The sequence below is a fragment of the Salmo trutta genome, chromosome 10 (genome assembly GCF_901001165.1).
Source record: "Salmo trutta chromosome 10, fSalTru1.1, whole genome shotgun sequence".
NCBI classification, from domain to species: Eukaryota; Metazoa; Chordata; class Actinopteri; order Salmoniformes; family Salmonidae; genus Salmo; species Salmo trutta.
In genome coordinates this window covers 4,339,465-4,362,945 of record NC_042966.1, presented here as the reverse complement: position 1 = coordinate 4,362,945, position 23,481 = coordinate 4,339,465, and the positions used below count along the sequence as shown (strand labels likewise).

At 42.1% G+C, this 23,481-nt stretch overlaps 1 protein-coding gene across 1 annotated transcript; it reads left to right on the top strand.

Annotated features, from left to right (window-relative positions):
• The first annotated feature begins 16,757 nt into the window (after positions 1–16,757).
• Positions 16,758–21,669, top strand: tbx6 (T-box transcription factor 6). The gene is made up of 8 exons (XM_029763955.1): positions 16,758–16,827; positions 17,443–17,656; positions 18,173–18,440; positions 18,631–18,774; positions 19,016–19,086; positions 19,204–19,253; positions 19,484–19,793; positions 20,331–21,669. The coding sequence occupies exons 1-8, from the start codon at positions 16,758–16,760 to the stop codon at positions 21,667–21,669; spliced, it is 2,466 nt and encodes an 821-aa protein (XP_029619815.1).
• Positions 21,670–23,481: the final 1,812 nt, after the last annotated feature.

The window sequence follows — 23,481 nt, the reverse complement described above, 5'->3', positions numbered from 1 at the left end:
CTAGCTAGCACCAACAAACCAGCCTGAAAACAAGGACCAGTAGAAACTGCAGTCATTTTCATTATTCTTAGCAATGAATTAGGAATCCTTGTGAGTCGGTATTAGCTAGGTTACCACTTGTTGTTCGCCTATTGAAATTGAACTTCAGTTCATGAAAATAAATAGCTAGCCAGCTACTTAACCCTGGTGCCCACGTTATAAGCAGCCAGCTAGCTTCATCTGGCTAGTGAGGCTCGACCGGACCGGGTTATGGGTTGTGAAGCTAGTCACAATTAGGATTAGGCACAATAGTGGAATTTGCGGGTTGCCTTCAAAATAAAAGTATGCCATTGACAGTGATGCAAATGAACACAAATAGTAGAATTATGCCATGCTTTTATTTTGAAAGCTAACCGCAAAGTCCACTATTGTGGCTAATCCTTATTGTGGCTAGCTTCACATAGATGGGTCCGACCACCGTTAATCAAGTAAGAACTGTCTTATAAATTAAAGTTATTTTAGATGATGACACCTAGCTATATAGTTAGCTAGCTAACTGTAGCTACTGAAACAGATTGTCATTTTTCTATGTTTTTGGGGAAGAACTACATTGTTTGCATCCATGAGCTAGCTAGCCTTTTTTTATGACCAGCACTGTAGGTGCGCGATACAACTTTACCAGCATCATAGCATACGCATCGATGAATCGTTGTGACATATGAAATACGAGTGATAGTGTAATCAATTTGTCATAACTATGTAAAAAATGAATGAACGCGTTAAATTATTATTTTATGTGCTCTCATATTCAGGTCCTGATTGGTCAACAAGCTTATTTGACAGTATACAGTCAGTATTCAGTTACACCAGTGGGCCCCGGTGGCATTAAATTAGTAATACCAAAAGCTTACCTTAACTTGGAAGAGTTACAGTGTTGTGTTGGAAAGTCATAACCAGCTAGCTAACATAGAATACCGCTGTTTGAGCAGGGTGTTTCAGTAGGCTAAACTAGCTAGCTGCATTTGCTAGCTAAGTAAGTGAAACTGAAAGTGAAAAAAAATTACGAAATCTCTCTTGCCGGTCTTTTGTTTTGGAAGAAATTAATTTGTTAACAGTTAAACTATTGTCTTTCTCTCTCTTTGAGTCAACTACTCACCACATTGTATACATGCAGTGATAGCTAGCTGTAGTTTATGCTTTCAGTACTAGATTAATTATCTGATCCTTTAATTGGGTGGCCAACATGTCAGTTCATGCTGCAAGAGCTCTGATAGGCTGGAGGACGTCCACCGGAAGATGTCATAATTACTGTGTCAGTCTATGGAAGGGGGTGAGAACCATGAGCCTCCTACATTTTGTTTTGAAGTCAATGTACCCAGAGGAAGACGGAAGCTAGCTGTCCTCCGGTTACACCATGGTGCAACCCTCCAGAGTGCTGTTGAGTCTACTGTAGACTTTCCTTGCAAAATAGTGTGTTTTAATCAGTTATTTGGAGATGTGATTATCTTTAGTGTAGTTTTATTTTAAAAAATACATTTTTCAACGTTTTACAATTAAAACATTTATGAAATTCACTGAGGAGGATGGTCCTCCCCTTCCTCCTCTGAGGGGCCTCCACTGGAACAAACAAACATGTTTACTCTGCTGAAGTTACCAGTATAGCAGTGACTACTACCATGGCATAGGCAAAATGAAATGATAGTGCGTATACCAAAAAAGTTCCTATATGATTTAGCTAATGGCCTTTAGAGTTCAATACAGGACTGTAACATTAGCTAGCTGGCTAACTTAGCTAGGCTAGCAAGATAGCTAACGTTAGATTACCTCTAATTGGGAATCTTCCGTTTTGTTGTGAAGGAAAAAATCTATGGTATCACATCACTTCTCAGCTGTCAGCAAAATGGATTCCCCATCAGTTCAGCCTGGAAAATCCTGATAATCTTTTGTCACCGTAAGGCACATCATTCTTGGTGGCGCAAGCCACTGGCAGCATCGGGGTAATGCTGGTAGGTAGAACGGTGAAAGATAACTCATTTTCGCACTTATTTTTCATTTGTAACACCACACAAGCATGATGACAAACGTTAGTCAAAAACAAACATTGTAAAAAAAAGTATTGCCTACAGAAGTTCTGAGATAGCTGTGAGATTGCTCATTCGAAGTTCACAACAGCAGCATCGTTCAAGTATGTGGGCACGCCCTAGCTACCTTAGCGGGCGGTATCTGCATTCGCTATGAATGCCAGACTTTGTAGTTCACTATGAGCAGACGAATACACAGGAAGTTAACTTCCCGATTCTACCAGTGAAATGAAAATGTCCTAGTTCTTGCTTGTGGTTTGCATAATTGGGATGTTTCTGATAAAAATGTAATGTTGCTAATGTAACAGGTGTAAAAAATACTTTGCGTATTTCACCGAAAATCCCTCATTTATTTAAGTGTATCATTTTAAGGTTATTTTGAGATGTATTACATTACTTTCAAGAGTGATTTTTTTAAATTGTATTTATTTTCTAAATTGTGTTAATGCTGTGATGTCATCAACGGGAGACATGCTTTTACTCTTCAGTTTGCTCAAAGCGTGATGAGGAGAGGTAGATGTTATGTACGCTCCGGTCTTTTGAATGCACATGTTCGCAAATTTTCACGAATTCACAAGAAAAGACAAGCAAAATGTATATTGTCACTGATTGAATGTACACTGCTCAAAAAAATAAAGGGAACACTTAAACAACACAATGTAACTCCAAGTCAATCACACTTCTGTGAAATCAAACTGTCCACTTAGGAAGCAACACTGATTGACAATCAATTTCACATGCCGTTGTGCAAATGGAATAGACAACAGGTGGAAATTATAGGCAATTAGCAAGACACCCCCAATAAAGGAGTGTTTCTGCAGGTGGGGACCACAGATGTTATGCTTCCTGGCTGATGTTTTGGTCACTTTTGAATGCTGGCGGTGCTTTCACTCTAGTGGTACCATGAGACGGAGTCTACAACCCACACAAGTGGCTCAGGTAGTGCAGCTCATCCAGGATGGCACATCAATGTGAGCTGTGGCAAGACGGTTTGCTGTGTCTGTCAGCGTAGTGTCCAGAGCATGGAGGCGCTACCAGGAGACAGGCCAGTACATCAGGAGACGTGGAGGAGGCCGTAGGAGGGCAACAACCCAGCAGCAGGACCGCTACCTCCGCCTTCGTGCAAGGAGGAGCAGGAGGAGCACTGCCAGAGCCCTGCAAAATGACCTCCAGCAGGCCACACATGTGCATGTGTCTGCTCAAACGGTCAGAAACAGACTCAATGAGGGTGGTATGAGGGCCCGACGTCCACAGGTGGAGGTTGTGCTTACAGCCCAACACCGTGCAGGATGTTTGGCATTTGCCAGAGAACACCAAGATTGGCAAATTCGCCACTGGCGCCCTGTGCTCTTCACAGATGAAAGCAGGTTCACACTGAGCACGTGACAGACGTGACAGAGTCTGGAGACACCGTGGAGAACGTTCTGCTGCCTGCAACATCCTCCAGCATGACCGGTTTGGCGGTGGGTCAGTCATGGTGTGGGGTGGCATTTCTTTGGGGGGCCGCACAGCCCTCCATGTGCTCGCCAGAGGTAGCCTGACTGCCATTAGGTAGCGAGATGAGATCCTCAGACCCCTTGTGAGACCATATGCTGGTGCGGTTGGCCCTGGGTTCCTCCTAATGCAAGACAATGCTAGACCTCATGTGGCTGGAGTGTGTCAGCAGTTCCTGCAAGAGGAAGGCATTGATGCTATGGACTGGCCCGCCCGTTCCCCAGACCTGAATCCAATTGAGCACATCTGGGACATCATGTCTCGCTCAATCCACCAACGCCACGTTGCACCACAGACTGTCCAGGAGTTGGCGGATGCTTTAGTCCAGGTCTGGGAGGAGATCCCTCAGGAGACCATCCGCCACCTCATCAGGAGCATGCCCAGGCGTTGTAAGGAGGTCATACAGGCACGTGGAGGCCACACACACTATTGAGCCTCATTTTGACTTGTTTTAAGGACATTACATCAAAGTTGGATCAGCCTGTAGTGTGGTTTTCCACTTTCATTTTGAGTGTGACTCCAAATCCAGACCTCCATGGGTTGATAAATTGGATTTCCATTGATTATTTTTGTGTGATTTTGTTGTCAGCACATTCAACTATGTAAAGAAAAAAGTATTTAATAAAATTATTTATTTCATTCAGACCTAGGATGTGTTGTTTAAGTGTTCCCTTTATTTTTTTGAGCAGTATATATTCATGTGAATGGGGATAATGTTCGAGTGAAACTTTGCAATGCTAGCCCAACTGCCTTTATCTTTGTTGCGGGAGAGGGTCTCTTTCAGGTGCAGACATCGTGAGTTTTTGTATTATTTTCTCACGGGTTTTCTGCGCTGTCTTTTATCAGGCAAATACACTTGTATGGAGTCCAGACGGCAGCATTAACTTTTGCCTTGTATTTGTATCCATTCCATGCAGTCGTTAAAAGAGAGACAACCGGCAGAATTGTGTCCAGATTGTGCCTTATCTTCCACCTACACCTCACCAGAACACAACGCAGAAAGGTACCGGTACAGAACCGGTTAAACTAATATATGCCGTGGCAGAGCCAGGGAGAAATTCCCCTTTAACTTAGTCTATGTCATCGCTATTGTGTCGGTTGATTCATTTCAGTTAATCATTTTGTATTGAAAAGGTCTAGGCAGCCTAGCCAGCCCAAATTATAAACCAAATTTGATCACATTCACATTTCTCCAGAAAAAAAATGCATGGCCCGCACATACAGGGCTTACAAGCTGTACGCAACTGCTGTTGTTAGTAGCCTACTGTTGATCAGACTGAAAATTAATCTAATGTTGATCCCAAACAGCATGTCAGATCACTAATGTTAGGTGTAGTCTAGACTGCTGGAACAATTATTTTAAAGAGTTTTTGCTTGTGTCTGTCGGGAGTGATAATGTGTGATCATCATGTTTGCTAAGTGGAAAAGTGAAAAGCTCACTGCATTGAGCGAAAAAATGTGCTGCGTCAACCTCTCTTTTAATCTCACTTTTAATGGAAGCTGCGATGAAAGCTATCAAATCCTTCTGAATTTATTTCGACATGCAAGAGAAGACAGTAGAAACGTCCATACACTCAGCAAGTAAAACTTCGTAAGCTCCTTGTAGTTGCCCTTGTTAGCGGAACTTTCCCTCTCATTGTGCCCCTAAGTAAAAGCCAACTCTTGCATGCCCAAAAATGCAGAATTATCGATAAGCTTTTTGAGAACATACCTGTTTCTTCTTACCTTCTCATTGTATTGCACAATTTGATTGCGCTGACTTTCGTCCATTACATGATCAATGTGGCTTTTTCACAGAAGCTTTAATCTGATGTGGGCAATGAAAGGGGTTCTTCAACAAAAAATACAGGACATTGTCGTTAGCGTTAGCTAGCCATTTTGGCGGAGAAAACTGCACTCGGGTAGCTAGCTAGCTACTTGCTACTAAAGTTAGCAAGACAAATTGAAATAAATATGTCTAAATCGACACAAAAATAAAGTTCTAAAACCAAGAAAATATTATATAATATACCTTCTCTGTCTCCTGTAGTTTAAAGAAACTAATTTGAATTGAATAATATCCTAAAAATGCTTAACTATTACTATCTCAATCTCAATCTATCCAACAGTGTCGCCAACTCACCAAGCTCCTAAATCACACATGCGTAGTACTAGGTTCATTCTCTGATCCTTTGACTGGACAACGTAAACTATACATAGTGCGGCAGGTGGTTAGAGCGTTGGGCCAGGAACCGAAAGGTTGCTAGATCGAATCCCTGAGCTGACAAGGTAAAAATCTGTCATTTTGCCCCTGAACAAGGCAGTTAACCCACTGTTCCTAGGCCGTCATTGTAAGTAATATATATATACAAATGTGGACACCCCTTCAAATTGATGGATTCGGCTATTTCAGCCACACCCATTGCCGACAGGTGTATACACTTGAGCACACAGCAATGTAATCTCCATAGACAAATGTTGGCAGTAGAATGGCCTTACTGAAGAACGTGGCACGTTCATGGGATGCCACCTTTTCAACAAGTCAGTTGATAAAATGTCAGCCCTGCTAAAGCTGCCCCAGTCTAGGAGCAACAACAGCTCAGCCGCGAAGTGGTAGGCCACACAAGCTTACAGGATGGGACCGCTAAAAAATTGTCTGTCCTCGGTTGCAACACTCACTACCGAGTTCCAAGCCGCCTCTGAAAGCAATGTCAGCACAAGAACTGTTCGTCGGGAGCGTCATGAAATGGGTTTCCATTGCCAAGCAGCTGCACACAAGCCTAAGATCGCAATGCCACGCGTCGGCTGGACTGGTGTAAAGCTCATCGCCATTGGACTCTGGAGCCGTGGAAACGTGTTCTCTGGAGGGATGAATCACGCTTCACCATCTGGCAGTTCGACGGATGAATATGGGTGTGGCGGGATTCCAGGAGAACACTACCTGCCCAAATGCATTGTGCCAGCTGTAAAGTTTGGTGGAGGAGGAATAATGATCTGGGGCTGTTTTTCCATGGCTAGGCCCCTTAGTTCCAGTAAAGGGAAATCTTAACACTACAGCATACAATGACATTCTAGATGATTCTGTGTTTCCAACTTTTTGGCAACAGTTTGGGGAACACCCTTTCCTGTTTAAGCATGACAATGCCCCCGTGCACAAAGTGAGGCCCATACAGAAAAGGTTTGTCGAGATCGGTGTGGAAGAACTTGACTGGCCTGCATGGAGCCCTGACCTGATTTAGAATTACTCCTACTCTGAGATGCTTGATCCACCCTGAATTTTTTAGTTGGAAAAACTCACAAAGAATTAAACTATGAAATAAGCAAATAAGGCTTACAAAGCACATGGTGGTGGTAAGAGCAGAGGCTGGTGCAAAGAGTAACACACAAACACACAGAAAGACATACACTACAGCCGTGGATGCCAAAAGTATTTTGCACATACATGACAAGGAGGGGGGTTGTGGTAATGGCTATAGAACAACACTAAACAAACAGGCTACAGTACAGAATACCAACAACTCACTCTAGTAGTCATGAACAGAACCCACAGAGGGAAATGATCCCCATCATTACTGATAATGGAAGCCTGGTGCCAAAGTGCCCCATCACACCTGTCGGCCCATAAACACATTAACCCCCCCCAACATGGGTAATGACCTCGCTCCTCACCCCCTTTGTGGCAGACAGGCGGGGTGTCCTCACTTCTCACCTCCACTTCCCTTCCATCCCACTGGCTGCCTTTCATCCCTCTCTCCTACCCCCCACAAATGGACAAGAAAAACAACTACAACAACATTCAGCCTCTCCCTCCCTTTTCCCTCTCCATCTGTTACTTTGGCCTGTCATGAATGTCTGTTACTTAGCCCCTTTGTGACTAGATTTAATTCCTATTTATTTATCTATTTGCTTTTTATTTGACTTTTGTCATCGGCATCTGCGTTTACTGTTACATTCAGAGTTAGCACATTCAGGGTGAACACAGATGGCACAAATCTGATTTGATTAAAAGCCAATGAAGACGTAAAAATGAATTCCTTGTAGTCATAACGGGGATATATGCACTTCGCAGATGCTTTTATCCAGTGACTTACTTGAGTGAATATACTTTGTCATGCAGGAATAAAACACACAACGTACCAACTCAACCACATTAGTTTGGCTTTTACCTGTATTTGAGCCAGTGCTTAATTTGATTTAATTCTGTCAGAACAGGATCTGACACCTTTTTGTTTTGGACAATTTTTCCCGCAAGCTATTTGGCCAGATCCGGTATCTATCATTGCATGATTTTTTTCCTTCACTTTTTGCAATGTAAAAATTACAATAAAAGTGATCAAAGTTAATTTGAGTTGCCTCCGTTAATTCTCCTGTCTCCACAAAAAAACGTAATGTGAAAAAGTTGATCTTCAGCCCGTGCCTAGTATTCTAAGAGTTGTGCGGCCCGGGTTTATGGTTTGAGCAACATTGTAACCTATTTTTGAGACCAATGCGTGGCAGTGGCCTTGTGAGAAGCATGCCAGTATCTCTCTCCTAATTAGAATGATATTCTCTTTTTATGATCTCTCTCCCTCTCTGCCCTGATAGACATGAGCCTGCAACATCTCTCCAGCGTTGCACTTCATAATTTATTTTCTAATAGAATCATAACCGCGTGAAGGGTTCTGAAGGAACTGCAAGCATCACTGATAAATGAAAATACATTTTCCAAAGTTATAGAATTACTGCTGTCTGTTCAGAAATAAATTAATAATAATTCAGAATAGCCCACTACTGTACACCATGAGAAAGCCTATAATTTAGCCACATATGATCAATAGCTTCTTTTAAAAATAGCCTAGCTGTGGATTGTAGCCCAATAAGAAGGAATAGCCTACAGTCGTGAACACACGCAAATCATCAGTAAAAAAACAGCACGCAGACAAAACAGGCCTTTAGCAATATTTCAAATACAATCGAGGGAAAACACAGGATGGAAAGCAAATGTCTCCTGCTGAAAAGAGAAGACTCTAAGATATAGGCTACCAAAATATTTGTTCAACTTCCAAATATTGTTTTACAAAAGATTTTTACAAAAGATCACCAGCCAGTGAGCTGCTCTTCATTGGGTGAGTCTGAAACTGGAAAGCCTTTTTAGAACTATTGAAGCCTACAATATGTATCTTCACACACCTACGCCTAGGCTATTGATGGATTCAAGTCAAGGTCATTTTTATTGATCTCAGATTCTCAGTTTGTCAGTGTTAAAGTAGCCTGCCACACAAAAAATATTCTGCCAAATTCTCCAGTCATGTAAAATGAAGCAGAATTGCATGAAATGCATTTATAAAAATGTTCCTGGATCCTAGGCTATAAAAACTGTTCACCATGTGTGCAACTTCTGTGAGTGCCTCTACTCTACTGCTGTATGCCACTACGCAAATGTGATGACATGCATGCCATGCTTTATTATAAAGGTGATTTTTCCCCCCATGTGTTCTGGTGCCTCAAAACTCCCCAGATCCCCCCACTCTCACTTTCTGTTTCAGCACCTCCCGATTGACCAATTAAGCACTGATTTGAGCACGTTAGATGATGGGGAAATCTATACTGAAAAAAAAACAACATAAACCCAACCTGTAACGTGTTGGTCCTATGTTTAATGAGTTGAAATAAAAGATCACAGAAATTGTCCATATGCACAAAAAGCTTATTTCTCTCAAATGTTGTGCACAAATGTGTTTACATTCCTGTTAGTGAGCATTTATCCTTTGCCAAGATAATCCATCCACCTGACAGGTGTGGCATATCAAGAAGCTGGGGGCAATAAAAGGCCACTCTAAAATGTGCAGTTTTGACACCAACACAATGCCACAGATGTCTCAAGTTTTGAGGGAGCATGCAAATGACATGCTGACTGCAGGAATGTCCACCAGAGCTTTTGCCAGAGAATTGAATGTTCATTTCTCTACCATAAGTTGCCTCCAACATCGTTTTAGAGAATTTGGCGGTATGTCCAACCGCAGACCACGTGTAACCACGCTAGCCCAGGACCTTCACATCCGGCTTCTCCACCTGCTGGATTGTCTGAGACCAGCCACCCAGACAGCTGATGAAACTGAGGAGTATTTCTTTCTGTAATAAAGCCCTTTTCTAGGGGAAAAAATCATTCTGATTGGCTGAGCCTGGCTACCCAATGGGTGGGCCTATACCCTCCCAGGCCCACCAATGGCAACGTCCCTGCCCAGTTATGTGAAATCCATAGATTAGGGCCTAATTCATTTATTACAATTGACTGATTTCCTTATATGAACTGTAACTCATTAAAATCGTTGAAATTGTTGCATGTTGCATTTATATTTTTGTTCAGTATATATTCAACGAATCATGGATAAATCAGCATGGATGAATGTTGACAAGAAGTCACTCTGTTGTAAAATAGTAAAACAGGTCAAATTGAGGATCATATTGAAAATAGATTTCGGTCCAAAATTACCATGGAATGCAAAACTGTTATAATGACAGTGCAACACCTCCAAATACCAATTTAACCCCTGTCTAATCAGATCTCACTAAACTTAACTCTGAGGAATGTGCTGTGATTCTGAAAAATCAGCATGTCGAACTGCATCTATGGAAATGAATGGACTGTAATTCTGAGCATAACTGATATTACCTCCATTGTTATTACAGCTATTAATAACCAAACATAAATTAACCATTATTTGAACTAGCAAATAAATGCTTTAAATTTAGTTCTGATGAATACAATCGGGTTAAACCATTGTAAATCAGCTGAAACATTGATCAGTGTGCGGGTATTGATTATTTCACAAATTTCAATTCTTACACCATGCTTCTTTTTAGAATTCTAGAGAATTCTAGACATCCTTGTTTATGTAAAGACCAAACAAATTTCAATTCTTACACCATGCTTCTTTTTAGAATTCTAGAGAATTCTAGACATCCTTGTTTATGTAAAGACCAAACTGGCAGCCCAGGACCAAACTGCCTCTGTCCAAGTCTTCCACCTGCATACGACCCATGGCCTCCTACTGGGAGAGGGTGACAGGGAGTCCCAGAGAGGAAGACTAAAGCAATCAAATGACCACAGGGAACCCGCCAGTAGCCCCCCAATATAGGCGTGTGTGTGATGGGAGGGGTGTGTGTGTTGACAGTGATGGGCAGTATATTATAGATAATTTTGATTATAGTTGTCATTGTTTTTATTTAACTTGGTCCCCACACCCCCTCAATGGTCATGCACCCCCTATGGTCATTCCCTCCCCATCAACAGTCTTTACTCTGCCTCCACCCCAACGGACATTTATTTATTCAACACCGCTACAGTTATGATGTATATAGTGCTATTTATACATTTATTTTGATTCGATTTTTTTCATTATTTTATTTCACTTAGTCCTGCATGTTGTAGCTTGGAGCCTAAGCTATTCGCTGTACCCTGTTATTACACCTGCACCTCTGTACATGTTACTATTAAACACTCTGAATCTGAAAACATGCAACCGTGTTAACTGCTGGTTCATCACTAGGAAAAAGTTAAATAGGGTCCAAAAAGTATTGTGCACTGGTACTTATGTCAGTGATATCTGTCCTTTTACTGTGGCATACCCTTTTGACAGATTGATTCAGGTACAGAGGTGAGAGACATTTCAGGTGCTGTATGAGCTTATACATTTCATGTCACAAATACATCTAAGATGACAACCAGGTTAATATTACAGTAATGACAAAGTATGACGGTAAAAAAAAGATATACATATATACACTATATACACCAAAATACAGTTGAAGTCGGAAGTTTACATACACTTAGGTTGGAGTCATTAAAACTTGTTTTTCAACCACTCCACAAATGTATTGTTAACAAACTATAGTTTTGGCAAGTCGATTAGGACATCTACTTTGTGCATGACACAAGTAAGTTTTCCAACAATTGTTTACAGACAGATTATTTCACTGATAATTCACTGTATCACAATTCCAGTGAGTCAGAGGTTTACAAACACTAAGTTGATTGTGCCTTTAAACAGCTTGGAAAATTCCAGAAAATTATGTCATGGCTTTAGAAGCTTCTGATAGGCTAATTGACATAATTTGAGTCAATTGAAGGTGTACCTGTGGATGTATTTCAAGGCCAAACTCAGTGCATCGTTGCTTGACATCATGGGAAAATCAAAAGAAATCAGCCAAGACCTCAGAAAAAATTGTAGACTTCCACAAGTCTAGTTCATCTTTGGGTGCCATTTCCAAACACCTGAAGGTACCACGTTCATCTGTACAAACAATAGAATGCAAGTATAAACACCATGGGACCACGTAGCTGTCATACCGCTCAGGAAGGAGACACGTTCTGTCTCCTAGAGATGAACGTACTTTGGTGTTAAAAGTGCAAATCAATCCCAGAAAAACAGCAAAGGACCTTGTGAAGATGATGGAGGAAACAGGTACAAAAGTATCTATATCCACAGTAAAACGAGTCCTATATCGACATAACCTGAAAGGCCTCAGCAAGGAAGAAGCCACTGCTCCAAAACGGCCATAAAAAATGCAAGACTACGGTTTGCAACTGCACATGGGGACAAAGATCATACTTTTTGGAGAAATGTCCTCTGGTCTGATGAAACAAAAATAGAACTGTTTGGCCATAATGACCATCGTTATGTTTGGAGGAAAAAGGGGGAGGCTTGCAAGCCAAAGATCACCGTCCCAACAGTGAAACACAGGGGTGGCAGCATCATGTTGTGGGGGTGTTTTGCTGTAGGAGGGACTGGTGCACTTCACAAAATAGATCGCATCATGAGGGAGGAAAATTATGTGGATATATTGAAGCAACATCTCAAGACATCAGTGAGGAAGTTAAAGCTTGGTCGCAAATGGGTCTTCCAAATGGACAATGACCCCAAGCATACTTTCAAATTTGTGGCAAAATGGCTTAAGGACAACAAAGTCAAGGTATTGGAGTGGTCATCACAAAGCCCTGACCTCAATCCTATAGAAAATATGTGGGCAGAACTGAAAAAGTATGTGCGAGCAAGGAGGCCTTCAAACCTGACTCAGTTACACCAGCTCTGTCAGGAGGAATGGGCCAAAATTCACCCAACTTATTGTGGGAAGCTTGTAGAAGGCTACCTGAAACATTTGTCCCAAGTTAAACAATTTAAAGGCAATGCTACCAAATACTAATTGAGTGAATGTAAACTTCTGACCCACTGGGAATGTGATGAAAGAAATAAAAGCTGAAATAAATAATTCTCTCTACTATTGTTCTGACATTCCACATTCTTAAAATAAAGTGGTGATCCTAACTGACCTAAGACAGGGAATTTGTACTAGGATTAAATGTCAGGAATTGTGAAAACATGAGTTTAAATGTATTTGGCTAAGGTGTATGTAAACTTACGACTTCAACTGTATGTGGACACCCATTCAAATTAGTGGATTCGGCTATTTCAGTCACACCTGTTGCTGACAGGTGTATAAAATCGAGCCCACAGCAATCTCCATAGATAAACATTGACAGTAGAATGGCCTTACTGAAGAGCTCAGTGACTTTCAATGTGGCACCGTCATAGAATGCCACCTTTCCAACAAGTCAGTTTGTCAAATTTCTGTTCTGCTAGAGCTACCATGGTCAACTGTAAGTGCTGTTATTGGGGAGTGAAAACGTCTACAATGTGATAAACCACACAAGCTTACATAACGGGACCACCGAGTGCTAAAGTGTGTATAAATCGTCTGTCCTCGGTTGTAACACTCACTACCAAGTTCCAAACTACCTCTTGAAGCAATGTCAGCCCAATAACTATTCATCGGCTGTAGTATTGTTATGCTCGCCGCCATTGGACTCTGGAGCAGTGGAAACGCATTCTCTGGAGTGAGGAATCACGCTTCACCATCTGGCAGTCAGACAGATGAAACTGGGTTTGATGGATGCCAGGAGAACGCTACCTGCCCCAATGCATAGTGCCAACTGGTAAGATTTGTGGAGGAGGAATAATGGTCTGGGGCTGTTATTCATGGTTCAGGCTAGGCCCCTTTGTTTCAGTGAGGGGAAATCTTAACACTACAGCATACAATGACATTCTAGACGATTCTGTGTTTCCAACTTTGTGGCAACAGGTTGGGGAACGCCCTTTCCTGTTTCAGCAGGAAAGCGAGGTCCCTACAGTAATGATTTGTGGAGATAATTGAATCGCCCAACATCAGTGCCCAACCTTACTAATGCTCTTGTGGCTGAATGGAAGCAAATCTACAAAGCAATGTTCTAAACAACTAGTGGAAAACCTTCCCAGAAGAGTAGAGTCTGTTATAGCAGGAAAGGTGGGACCAACTCCATATTAATGCCTATGATTTTGGAATGAGACGTTTGACAAGCAGGTGTCCACATACTTTTGGTCATGTAGTGTATATATACAGTAACCTTCTGAAAGTATTCAGACCCCTTGACTTTTTCCACATTTTGTTAGGTTACAGCCGTTTTGCCCTCATCAAACTACACACAATACCCCATAATGACAAAGCAAAAACAGGTTTTTAGAATTAAAATTAAAATATAAAACAAAAATATGACATTTACACAAGAATTCAGACCATTTACTCAGTACTTTGTTGAAGCACCTTTGGCAGCAATTACAGCATTGAGTCTTCTTGGGTATGATGCTACAAGCTTGGCACTGTCACGGTTGTCATAGGGTAGAGACCAAGACGCAGCGGGAAAATATATACTCATCTTTTTATTTGTTGAAGAAGGAAAACACAATAAACGTATACAAAACACAAACGAACTGGACAGTCTTGTCAGGCACACAGCTAAACAAGAAACAATCTCCCACAAAATCCCATGAAAAACAAACTTCTAATTATAGGACCTTCAATCAGAGGCAACGATAACCAGCTGCCTCCAATTGAAGATCCAACCCCAATTAACTAAACATAGAACTACAATAGACTAGACAGAATATAGAAATACACTAACATAGAACATAGACTAACAAACCCCGAACCACATAAACCAAACACCCCTCTACCTAAATACATAGCCCAAACCACATGAAACAAACACCCCCCTGCCACGTCCTGACCAAACTATATTAACAAATAACTCAGGCTGTCATGAGTCTTTTATTGAGCAGTAACTTCCGTCTGGCCACTCTACCATAAATGCCTGATTGGTGGAGTGCTACAGTGATGGTTCTCCATCTGGAAGGTTCTCCCATCTCCACAGAGGAACTCTAGAGCTCTGTCAGAGTGACCATCGAGTTCTTGGTCCCCTCCTTGACCAAGGCACTTCTCCCCCGATTGCTCAGTTTGGCCAGGCAGCCAGCTCTAGGAAGAGTCTTGGTGGTTCCAAACGTTTTCCATTTAAGAATGATGGAGGTCATGCTGTTCTTGGTGACCTTTAATGCTGCAGAAATGTTTTGGTACCCTTCCCCAGATCTGTGCCTTGACACAATCCTGTCTCGGAGCTCTACGGACAATTCCTTCAATGGCTTGGTTTTTGCTCTGACACGTAGTCAACTGTAGGACCTTATATAGACAGGTCTGTACCTTTCAAAATCATGTCCAATCAATTGAATTTACCACAGGTGGACTTCAATCTAGTTGAAGAAACATCTCAAGGATGATCAATGGAAACAGGATGCACCTAAGCTCAATTTCGAGTCTCAAAGCAAAGGGTCTGAATACTTATGTAAATAAGGTTTTTCTGTTTTACTAAATTTGCAAAAAACTGTGTCTTGAATTCTAAATAAATCACTGACAGTGTCACTAGCAAAGCACCTCCACACCATCATACCTCCTCCTCCATGCTTCACGATGGGAACCACATGTGCAGAGATCATCCGTCTCACAAAGACACAGCATTTGGAACCAAAAATCTCAAATTTGGACTCATCAGACCAAAGGACAGATTTCCACCCATCTAATATCCATTGCTCGTGTTTCTTGTCCCTAGCAAGTCTATTCTAATTGGTGTCCTTTAGTAGTGGTTTCTTTGCAGCAATTCGACCATAAAGGCCTGAATCACACTGTCTCCTCTGAACAGTTGATGTTGAGATGTGTCTGTTACTTGAACTCTGTGAAGCATCTATTTGGGCTGCAATATCTGAGTCTGGTAACTCTAATGAACTTATCCTCTGCAGCAGAGGTAACTCTGGGTCTTCCTTTCCTGTGGCGGTCCTCATAAGAGCCAGTTTCATCATAGAGCGTGATGGTTTTGTGACTGCACATGAAGAAACTTTAAAAGTTGTTGACATTTTCTGGATTGACTATCATTCATGTTGTTTCTCTTTACTTATTTGAGGTGTTCTTGCCATAATATGGACTTGGTCTTTTACCAAATAGGGCTATCTTCTGTGTACCACCCCTACCTTGTCACAACACAACTGATTGGCTGAAACGCATTAAGGAAATAAATTCCACAAATTAACAAGGCACACCTGTTAATTGAAATGCATTCCAGGTGGCCTCATGAAGCTGGTTGAGAGAATGCGAAGAGTGTGCAAAGCTGTTATCAAGGCAACGGGTGGCTACTTTGAAGAATATAAAATATAAATTATATTTTGATTTGTTGAACACTTTTTTGCTTACTACTTGTTGTTTCATAGTTTTGATGTCTTCACTATTATTCTACAATTTCGAAAATAGTCAAAATAAAGAAAAACCCTTGAATGAGTAGGTGTGTCTAAACTTTTGACTGGTACTGTATATATATATATATATATGTGTACAAAATAAAATGTGTACATATATGTATATAACTGGCCTTATTTCTTGTTGTAACCCATTGGACGCTGCTCTGTGCTGTTTTTGTATTAGTCAGCTGTCTGTTTAGAGAATGAGAACAGAGAGGGGGCCTGCAGCCTGCAGGTTGGTCCTAGGGAGAGTTAAAAAGAAGGGAGTGTGAAAACTGCCCATTTGGCCGATGTGTGAAGCCTCACTCACCTATATAACACATAGGCCCTGAGCGAGAGGGACATTTAAAGAAGAGAAAGAGAGAGGGACAAGACAGACAGAGTAAAGGGGAAAATAAGAAGAAATACCATAGCCAAAAAGAAAACTCAAAGAGAATACTACAAGGACAAGATCGAAACATCAAGGACAAATCGCACTGGAGAACAAACACACTGATTGGCAGTAAATGGACAGAGAGAGAAAGAGATAAATAGAGTGAGTTACTGAGCAAGGGAGAGGAAAAAGAGAGAGAGGTATAGCGAGAACGAAGAGATGCTGAGTGTGGAGATGTACCCCAATTTGGCCCTTGGGCACCAAAGAGTTGGAGACTGCTACTATAGAGGCGAGTGTGTGCGTCTGTCTGTGTCAATGTGTATTTGAGAGAAAGCATCAGTGTGTATGCATGTCATGTGGTGCTTTACAATTCATGGTTAATCCTTTGAAATACTGTTATAATTACTCAGTCCAATTCAGATCATTGTTTTATGATAAGATCTGCTCAAATGAATTAGTATGAATATGAGAGTATTAATATTATGTGGTAATGCTTATCTCAATGCCAAAATGGTCATTGATCAACACCAAATTCAGGATTGGAATTACTTATTTACTTATTGGGGTGTCATTTCTTATGAAGATGCTACAAATTCAAATGGGGATACCCTGGCCCTTATTAAAGGAACATTTCACCCCAAAATTATCTTTTGGTATTTGTTTCATTAGTCCAATGTTGATATAGTCCCAAAATATTTTGCATGTCGGCAATCAAGTTTTCAAGGCATAAAACTTTAAAAATACATAAATAGAGCCAATATGATGCATTTTGCATCATACCGGTGGTATTCCTGTTTTTGGGTGGAAATTTCCTTTAATTTAGATGTTAGGTTGCACAGCACTCCCATGCTTACTTGAACCCTAACTGAAGCAAATTAATTATAATTATACGCCCCCCTACCAGAGAGGGAACCTCCTGCCCACATGCCCCTCTACCCCTCCTCCTATGACATTGCTGCCGGGGCCATGCCCTCTCACCCTCTGGCCCCACCCCCCGCCCCCAGCAAGCCAACCTGTAAAGGCCAGCAGGACAGCGTCAAGATGGAGCTGGAGAACGGTTCACTGTGGAAACATTTCTGCTCCGTGGGCACAGAGATGATCATCACCAAGAAGGGCAGGTGAGTGCTGTCCATCTGTGACCCATGTTGCGATTTTTTTCAATAAAGTTTGATTTAAATGTATCTCCACTGCTAAAAGGTCAAAGGTTAATAAAGGAAATTCATTTACTGGGAAATGCCTTCTCATAGGTGTTAATGGTTGAAAATTATTATATTTATCAATCTCTCTCTCTCTCCCACTTCTTCTTTCTCTCTCACCCTTCTGTTTCTTTCTCTCTATCTCCCTCCCTTTCCTTATATCCCTCTCTGTTTCTTTCTTCCCCCTTTGTCTCCTTCTCCCGCGCAACCTCTCTCTCTCTTTCTTTCCCTTTTCTTCTTTCTCTCTCCATCTTATCCTCTCTTCCTATGTAATGTGTAAATTGTATCAAATAATTCAGCCTAGCTGCCATTGATACTTTGTAATGCTTCTAAAATTGTGTAATAATATTGTGTAATAAAACCATTATCTTTCCCTCTCTTTCTCCCCCTCCTTATTTCTCTGTCTCCCTTCATCCACTCTCTCCTCCCTCCTCCAAGGCGGATGTTCCCCCAGCTGAGGGTAAAGCTGTCAGGCCTGAACCCGGCGCTGCGCTACATCCTGCTGCTGGATGTGGTGGCCGTGGACACCTCTCGCTACCGCTTTCAGGGCGACACCTGGCAGGTGGTGGGTGGCGCTGAGGCCCGCTTACCGGACCGGGTGTTTATCCACCCAGACTCGCCAGCCACGGGTGCCCACTGGCAGAGCAGGAGCATCTCCTTCCACCGCGCCAAGCTCACCAACAACACGCTGGACACACAGGGATATGTGAGTATAGTGGGAGAAAGAAAGTATGACAGTGAGTGAGTGTGTGTGTGTGTGTGTGTGTGTGTGTTTATAGGTGTGAATCTAGGCCTATCTATTTCTTAAAAACAAAAATGGTCATGTCATACCCAACTTTCTATAATGACAATAATAATGACTTTCTTCCTTCCTCGCTCTCTCTTCCTTCTCGTAGATCATCCTCCACTCCCTCCACCGTTACCAGCCACGGGTACACGTGATCGAGGCCAGGGACGTGCTGAGGTGGGGCGGAGGGCAACACTCCTTCATCTTCCCAGAGACCCAGTTTCTCACCGTCACCGCCTACCAGAACAATAAGGTAAGGAGGATAGAGAAGAAAGGGTGTGTGTGTGTGTGTGTGTGTGTGTGTGTGTGTGTGTGTGTGTGTGTGTGTGTGTGTGTGTGAGAGAGAGAGAGAGAACGAGTGACAGTATATATGCATAAAAGATAAAATGGGTAGAAGATAATATAGTTTCTCAGAGAATGTTTTTATACACTTCTAATATACAATACTTTCTATTCTTCTTATAATGGTTACTGACTGTGTGACTGATTGGCAGATCACTGAACTGAAGATCCAATCCAATCCCTTCGCTAAGGGCTTTAGAGAGGATGGCATGAATAGCAAAAGGTATAGCACACACAGACACACATGCTCACACATGCTCACACACACACATTCACACGCACGCACACACACCAATTTGTCCACATACACTCACCTATCTATATTTTGATTTTCTTCCAGACAGAGGGACGTGAGGCAAAAGCGGAAGCTAAATGAACCTCTAGATATTGGTGAGCTTAATATTACTCAAATTTCTCTCTTGTTGATTCCTCTTCCATCCAACAATCATTCATTGCAATGGAGACGCTTTTCTGACCGTTTTCTGTGTCCTCCTCAATGATTTGATTTATGCATATGCTTTGTTTATTGTTTTTAAAATGGTCAACTAAAATCCTATTTTACTCGTTTTTCTGTCCTTCTATTCATCCCTTCTATCTACTTCCTCTATCCTCTCTCTCAGTGAGCTGTGACCCGTGTGACTCCACTGAGCTCCTGTCTCAGTACTCCTCTTCCTCCTCCGACCTCCAGAGCCTGGCCCTGGCATCTCTCCCATCCCTTCCCCCTCTCCCTGAGTCTGTGTGTGGGTATGGCTCCAACGAAACCCCTTTCCACGAGAGCCCTGTTCCAGAGCAGCAGCAGGCTCTAGACCTGGTGGGCCAAACCTTCATTGCCTCCCAGATGACTGACATCACAGCTAGCATCACGGCCGATATGACCAAGGGGCCACAAGATGCATCGGGCAACAAAGTCACCGATGGAATGATGGACAGGTGAGTTTTGGGTTTATAAACATTTAAGTTCACAATAGTGCATGTTGATTGTCTAAAGTAAGGATCTGCGGCCAAGGATAGCTCTTTGGGGAGGCAGGTAGCCTAGTGGTTAGAGTGTTGGGCCAGTAACCAAAAGGTTGCTGGATCAAATCCCCGAGCTGACAAGGTAAAAATCGTCATTCTGTTCCTGAACAAGGCAGTTAACCCACTGTTCCCCAGTAGACCATCATTGTAAATAATAATTTATTCTTAACTGACTTGCCTAGTTAAATAAAGGTTACATTTAAAAATATATATGCTTCATCTGCACTGATTTGAAAATCTGGCTATATAAAAGCAATGTGAGGATCGAGGATGCCTACCTGGACTTTGCTGGACTTCACCTGCCACACTTTAGAGTATTGAGATGTACCCCATCCATATCTTTAAATAATTAACAAATCATTGGTACAACACCTTTGGTCAGCTGTTATGTGTCAGTTACATTCACAGCAGGTTACAATAATTATTATTATTATTTATTTTTTTACCTTGCAGGTCCGTCACTATGAGTCTTTCCACTTACAATGAGACATATCCAGCCACTCCTCTTGGTTCTTCCTCTTTTGCCCCTGCTCCTCATCCTCAGTCTTCGTCCTCTTACCGCTCAGATCTCTGCATCCCCCAACCCTCCCCCACCTCTACTTTTAATTATCCATCCATGGCCACCACTGACTATCCCTCTATTCTCTCCTCTTCTCCTACCCTCCCTTCCTCCACCACATCTCCCTCGCTTCAGCAAACTAGTTTCACCTACCCCACCTTGTCTATTTCAACTTCATCCTCCCCCAAGCCTCTCCTGTCATCCACCTCCTTTCACTCCATCCTTCCATCCAACCCACAGGAAGGCCTGCTCAGTCCTCGTACACCCACAAATACCTCTTTTCCATCACTCCCTCCTCCTTCCTGTCAACCCATCCAGCAGAATGGGGTGACCACCCATTCCATGCTCACTCCCCCGAACCAGGCTCTACAAGCTGTCCCCATCTCCAACCAGACCCCCCCTCTGTTGGTCTTTAACCCCACAGCATACCCCTACCCAAACCTACCTCTCTCCAACGTCATCCAAACCACCCCTCCGTCTCTCTTCAACCTCTCAAGTCACTCAACTTCTCAATCACACCCCGTTCCCTCTCTCCCTTACTCTCTTTCTTCCCATTCCGCACCTCTAGCTTATCCCTTTCCCTCTCTCCCTTCATCCCTCTCTTCTTGCTCTTCTTCAGTTCAAAATTGGACTCTTCCGAATGTTTCCTCCGGCTCCGTACACTCCGCTGTGTCTATTCCCATCCCGACTCAGATCCAAGCTCCCTCTGTCGGGTCGTCCTTTCTTCCTTCCTCCTTCACTCACCCCCAATCCTCCCTTCCTAATCCAGTTTACCAACCCTCTTCCTGTTCCGCCATTCCCTCTGTGTCCGTCGCCTCTTTCCAGCCTTCTGCCTCTTCTCACATCCCGCCCTTCTCCCTGACCAACCACTCCCTCCCTCCAACGACATGTCCCCAGAACCAGACCACCACGCCCTCCTCCTACCCCCCGATAGCGCCCACCGAGATTGGCTCCTTCTCCCAGTTCAACTCTGGCGCACCCTATCTTCCAGAAATGGTACTTCACCACCCCTCACTCCTGCCTCCACTGGATCCCTCTCTTTCATCCTGTGTCTCCTCCTCCTCCACACCCCCTGCCCTCTATCCCCCCTTCTCTTCCTATCCTCTGCGCCTGTGTCAGGACCCCCGCTCGTCCTTCCCCATACCTCTCAGGCACATGTACAGGCAGCACCAGCATGGCCACACCCACGCTCAGGGGTCCTACCTGGATATGAGTGGGAGGGCTGTATTCTGAGGTAGAGGAGATAGAAGGTAATGGTTGATTTCCAGCCCAACATGATGTGCAGGCGTTCCATTGCATCAACCAATGGTTGTGTGCCAAGTCATCGACTGTGCAGTTGGCCGTCAGATTGCTATATCATATGATGTGGTAAGCTGATATGTTAAATACCTATCCAGGCATTGTACAGTAAGATCTGGAATGCGTCTGCAATGTTGTCAGGCAGGAACTCAAACGTTGTCATTGGAAATGTAATGGCCGTGTTTGAGAGCATCAAAACCGTGTTGTATTTTGACTGACTGACTGATCACAAATACTATTGAGTAGTTATGTATGATGCAAGGTGATTTGTAGATCAGTCAGTCTCGACTCACCTTTAAAGTCGGCTGCAACGTCGAATGCCCCCAATGTTTTAATTTATGAAGATGACATGCATCAGAAAATGGTGTACTGTGTATGGAGAGAAAGAGAGTGAATCAACAAAGAGCTACAGTGGTCAAAACAGTTCATTAGAAATGTGGCCTTTTGCTAAATTGTTTTGTGATAGCAAGTGTGTTCATTATAAATAAATACAAATGTATAGATTGTATAGCGCTTTTAAGGATCCAATGTGTAGTATTAGTTGAAGTTGTTGGAAAATAATTAATTTCTTTTTTTACTTTGTCCGTGTGAACGTTTGTTGACCTACTGTGCATCAAACTATGGTGACGTTTTCAAGTTCTATGTTTTGTTTTTTCTAACTAAAAAAACGGTTGAATTGGACTTAAACTTGTAAATAGTTTTTAATGTTCTTTTTCAAATCCATTCCAGTATTAAAACAATGAAGTGCGTTCTTGACTATGTTTTTGTGAATCGATTACAGTGAAATTATTAGTAATTTTGTATTTATTTAACCTTTATTTTCACAGGAAAGACATATTAAGACCTAGGTCTCTTTTACAAAAGCACTCTGTATATACACCATAAATATACACATTATAGCAAAACTATACAGTACCAGTCAAAAGTTTGGACACACCTACTCATTGAAAGGTTTTTCTCTATTTTACTATTTTCTACATTGTAGAATAGTAGTGAAGACATCAAAACTATGAAATAACACACATGGAATCATGTATTAACCAAAAAATTGTTGAACGAATCAAAATATATTTTGGAATTTAGATTCTTCAAAGTAGCCACCCATTCTCTCAACCAGCTTCACCTGGAATGCTTCAACAGTGAAGAGGCGACTCGTGTCCAACAAGCTTTCTCAACCCTTAAAACCTGTTGAGGCCAGGGGGCAGGATCTTATCCCGGTATTGGGATTCATTGTCATGTGACCATGGCGGGGAATTCAAAACTGCAAGAGTAATCATTTCAAATAATCAAATAATCAACTATTTTCCTCCATTTGAAAGATATATCTCCTAAATCTAACCACGCTGTCCGATTTTCAGAGGCTTTACGGAGAATGCATAAAGTTAGGTTATGTGAGGAGAGTACATTGACAATAGCTGCGTGTAATGTTTAGCCAATTCAAAGAAGGGCATCAACAGACAGAAAACTAGCTAGAATTATGCACTTACCTTTGACAATCTGCATCAGATGACACTCATAGGACATTATGTTAGACAATACATGCATTTTTAGTTCCATCAAGTTCATATTTATATCCAAAAACAGCATTTACAGTCACGGTGAAATTCAGAATTTTTTTCGGCTCGAATGCTCCCAGTGAATCCAGCATTACAAATCACGGAATTACTATTCGAAAACATTGGTAAATTATAATATTGTCATTCAAAGAATAATATATTATCATCTCGTAATTGCTACCGAATGGCC

What these genes read in the sequence shown, in the direction of transcription:
- tbx6 (XM_029763955.1), top strand. Translation starts at nt 16,758, where the DNA reads ATGCTGAGTGTGGAGATGTACCCCAATTTGGCCCTTGGGCACCAAAGA. An exon ending in GATGGCATGAATAGCAAAAG is followed by an intron (nt 19,087 to 19,203) that starts GTATAGCACACA and finishes ATTTTCTTCCAG; the next exon opens with ACAGAGGGACGTGAGGCAAA. An exon ending in ACCGATGGAATGATGGACAG is followed by an intron (nt 19,794 to 20,330) that starts GTGAGTTTTGGG and finishes TTTACCTTGCAG; the next exon opens with GTCCGTCACTATGAGTCTTT.